General features: G+C 48.9%; 2 protein-coding genes across 2 annotated transcripts in view; one reads left to right on the top strand and one right to left on the bottom strand.

Annotated features, from left to right (window-relative positions):
- The window catches only part of SLC7A6OS (solute carrier family 7 member 6 opposite strand), a 12,850-nt gene extending 9,575 nt beyond the window's left edge, over positions 1–3,275 (bottom strand). Inside the window, exons 1-2 of the mRNA XM_012811106.2 lie at positions 3,084–3,275; positions 2,682–2,960 (exon numbers count right to left, since the gene is read on the bottom strand). Of these exons, the coding sequence (XP_012666560.1) occupies positions 2,682–2,960; positions 3,084–3,275 (471 nt within the window). The remainder of the gene's footprint in view (positions 1–2,681; positions 2,961–3,083) is intronic.
- An 85-nt stretch (positions 3,276–3,360) lies between these two features.
- PRMT7 (protein arginine methyltransferase 7) overlaps positions 3,361–4,021 on the top strand; it is a 50,014-nt gene continuing 49,353 nt past the window's right edge. Inside the window, exon 1 of the mRNA XM_012811098.2 lies at positions 3,361–3,457. The gene's annotated coding sequence lies outside the window, so the exon portion shown is untranslated. The remainder of the gene's footprint in view (positions 3,458–4,021) is intronic.

Below are 4,021 nucleotides of genomic sequence, written 5' to 3'. Positions count from 1 at the left end.
TTTTTTTTTTTTCCCGAGACAGAGTCTCACTGTCATCCTGGGTAGAGAGCCACGAAGTCATAGCTCAGCAACTTCAAACCCTTGGGCTTGGCTCAGTGCCTGTAGCACAGTGGTTACAGTGCCAGTCACATACACTGAGGTTGGTGGGTTCAAACTCAGCCTGGGCCAGCTAAACAATAACAACAACAAAAATAGCCAGGCGTCGTGGCAGGCACCTGTAGTCTTAGCTACTTGGGAGGCTGAGGCTAGAGAATCACTTAAGCTCAAGAGCTGGAGGTTGCTGTGAGCTATGATGCCATAGCTCTCTATTGAGAGTGACATGGTAAGACTCTGTCTCAAAAAACAAACAACAACAATAAAACCCCCCCCCAAAAAACCCTTGGGCTTGAGCAATCCTCTTGTCTCAGCCTCCCAGTAGCTGGGACTACAGGTGTGGGACACTATGCCCAGCTAGTTTTTCTACTTTTAGTAGAGATGGGGGTCTTGCTTTGCTCAGGCTGGTCTTGAACTCCTGACCTTAGGCAATCTCTTTTCCTGGGCCTCCCAAAGTGCTAGGATTATAGGTGTGAGCCACTGTGCCCAGCCTAAACAATATCAATTTCAGGAACCCCCCCCTATAATGTGCTATAGAAATACTATCACTGATTTTTAAATTTCTCTAGTTTTTGGGTTGCTTTAGATCTAAGCAACAATAATTTTATAAACTTTAAAAATGGGCCCGCAAGTTATTTTTAGGACTCCTCATATGAAAAGCCATTGCTATTTTCCAAAAGGTTTCCATCAGTTTTAATCCTGCAATCGCATATCCTTTAATTCACAGCCTTGCCAGCAGTGCTATCAACTACCTTTTCTCTGCTCATCTAGTAGGCATAATAACTCAAGCATGCTATAAGCTTAAATTCACATTTTTTCCCTATAATTACTCTGTGCAAACATTTTTGATGTGTTTAGAGTCTGTATTGTTTTATTGGGAACATCTGTTCATATCCTTCATCAGTTTATCCACTAGTTTACTTATAAAAGTGAATGAGCAATTGAATTGATTCTACTGGACACTGGTTTCTGTTTAAAAATTTGTAATTCATGAATAGTCTGGAATTAATTCTGGTGAAAGATGTGGCTAATGACATCATGCCCAAATTGCTGTATAGTTATACTAGCACCATGATTAAATGTTTTTCCTTGCTGATTCATTTTGAATTGTCACTTAATTGATTAAAGTAAGTTAAAAAATTTTTTCATCAAGAGTGGGCATACCTTATGTTGAGAGAATTTTCTATTTCTGTGAGTTTGCTGCATATAGTAGAACTGTTTTTTGGGGGAAGTGAGTACAAATAGATTTTAGTTAATGTTAATGTAATGGAAAAAGCACTGGATTAAATATGAGAAGACTTGCATTCTAGACCTAAATCTGCCTCAAACTTAATATACTTAGTACTAGTCTCTTAACATCCCTATGGTCAATTTTCTTTCCTTTCTGTTTTTTTTTTTTTTTTTTTTTTTTGAGACAGAGTCATACTCTGACGCCCTGGATAGAGTGCCGTGGCATAGTGGCTCACAGCAACCTCAAACGATCCTCTTGCCTCAGCCTCCCTAGGAGCTGGGACTACAGGCGCCTGTCACAACATGGCTATTTTTTTTTTTTTGAGAGAGAGACAGGGTCTCCATCTTGCTCAGGCTAGTCTCCCAACTTGTGAGCTCAGGCAATCCACCCACCTCAGCCTCCCAGAGTGCTAGGATTACAGGCATGAGCCACTGCACTTGGCCTCCCTTTGGTCAATTTTTTCTTTTCTTTTTTATTTGAGACAGAGTCACAAGCTGTGGCCCTGGGTAGAGTGCCATGGCATCACAGCCCACAGCGACCTCAAACTCTTGGGCTCAAGTGATTTTCTTGCCGCAGACTCTCAAGTAGCTGGGACTACAGGCACCCACCGCAATGCCCAGCTATTTTTGGTTGCAGTTGTCATTGCTGCTGAGCAGACCCGGGCAGGGTTCAAACCTGCCACACTAGGTGTATGTGGCCGGCACCCTTGCCCACTGAGCTGCAAGCACCTCCTGGTCAATTTTTTCATCTGCTCTATCTCCTCTTTGCTTCAGTGATTCTCCATCTCACTCAGGGTGGAGGGCAATGTCCTGTCCTCATAAGTACCAACATGGTCCAGCAGGTATCCTCCCCGCCCCCTCCAAATTCTTGACAACTTTAGTCCAGCTCACTGGGCTCCAGCCACACTAACTTGAGAAATACTTGGCCTCAGGGCCTCTGCACTTGTAGGTTCTCTGCCTGTTAAGTCCTCTCAATATCCACAATGCCCTCCATCCACCTTCAAGTCTTCTTCACTCAAAAGTCGTTTTCTCAGTCAGACTTTCACCGAAATGGCACCAGTGTTTCTCCTCCCCCACCAGCCCTTATCACCAATATGACACTGAATTTACTTGTTTACTATTTCTCCTCTCTACTTGAATATTAGGTCTTCACTGCCATATCTACAGCATCTAAAAACAATAACTGGCACACAGTAGGCGTTTAGTTAATACATGTTGAATGAATAACCACATCTAAAATGAGGCTGTCACGCCAAATAGATTATCCGTCCCTAAGGTGAGACTGTGTTGCGCTTAGTCTAGATTCCTGGCATTATTGTCGCGAGAAGCTCAGAATTCACCTCAGGGTGCGAACTCACTTTGCCAGGATCCGCAGCGGCGGCCTCTGGTTCTCCCTCCTCATGGACCAGGTCGAACAGCTGGAAGCCAGAGTCTCCGGTGCCTTCTGGATTCCCCGACGCGTTCTCGGACTCCAGGCAGCTAGACGTGGTCCCAAAGGATCTGTGACTGGAGACCACTCGGTAGCGGCCCTCCTGCTGTATCTGCCTAGCAGAAGCGCGGAGATCGCGGCGGATACGCTGCTGGCTGCCGAGGGACGGGTGCAGAGTAGCCCGCAGAAGCGGCTGTATTGGCTCCTCCTGGGGGGCGGCAGAGAAGGGGGACCGGCGTAAGCAGGGGTTGGTGAGAGGGTCAGGGATGCAGTTTTATCCAGGCTGCAGCCTAAGATTCCCCTCCCCATCGGCTCCATCTTCGTCCAATACCTGGGAGCGCACGGTGGCCACCAACTGGAAGATGTTATTCTCCGCCGCTCTCTCAAGACCCTTTGGAGTCTCCTGGGTAGCCGAATCAGCCGCACTGCTCCGGAGGCGTTTACAGGCTAGCACAAGAGCCTCAGCAGGCTCCGCACTGCGCTTCCGCTTCACTCGCAGCACAGCTGTCTTGCCCGCCTCCATAGCGGCTGTCGCAGAGAACTGTGGGAAGGCGCGGGGTGTGACGGGAGACTTCAAGTTCCGTCGCGGGCCCCGCCTCCGGCACGCTCCGGGTCGGGGAGGGTACAGCGTGGTGCGGTCCCCGCACTCTGGCTGAGACCTGATGGCTGTGACCTCGAAGGCAAAGCGAATGGTTCCCGCGGCCGGTGAGGCGCTGGGGGTGTTGGGGACGCCTTTGGAGTCTTGGGTTCAGCAAGCATCTGCTCCTCAGCCCTATGGTTGTGGCAAAGGGTCGTGGCGTGGGCGTTCTCGGATGCCAAAGTATGCGTCAATTTGGGACTCTTGGGATCTTTTAAGAGTCCGCGGGGGGATGCTCAGAACGCCTTGGCGCACAGGGTTCCTGGGTGGCCGCGGCTCTGTGGTCCATCCGAGTGCCTGTCGCTTGCGGGGCTGAGTCTTACTACTTGTGGCTAGCGCTTAGTGGCAGCCGCGTAGCCTCGGACTGCAATACTAGTATGGAGCTCCAACCATCGCACCTCTAAATGGGCCACGGCTCACGGAATTGCGCATTCCTTGGCTTTCTCGCTCGCTGTTTCGAGAACTGGAATCGAGTCTATTTCCTACACTAGTCAGAGTGGTCCTGCAAAAGCGTACACTCAATATAGACATGCTTCGGCTTAAAATTGTTGGGTGGCTCCCAGTGCATTGAAAATAAAACCCAGGCTCGGCGCCTGTGGCTCAAGTGGCTAAGGCGCCAGCCACATACACCT

Source organism: Otolemur garnettii, unplaced genomic scaffold, assembly GCF_000181295.1.
Source record: "Otolemur garnettii isolate 467f Iridium unplaced genomic scaffold, OtoGar3 scaffold00151, whole genome shotgun sequence".
In the NCBI taxonomy this organism is placed as follows: domain Eukaryota; kingdom Metazoa; phylum Chordata; class Mammalia; order Primates; family Galagidae; genus Otolemur; species Otolemur garnettii.
This window is presented reverse-complemented; position numbering and strand designations above follow the sequence as displayed.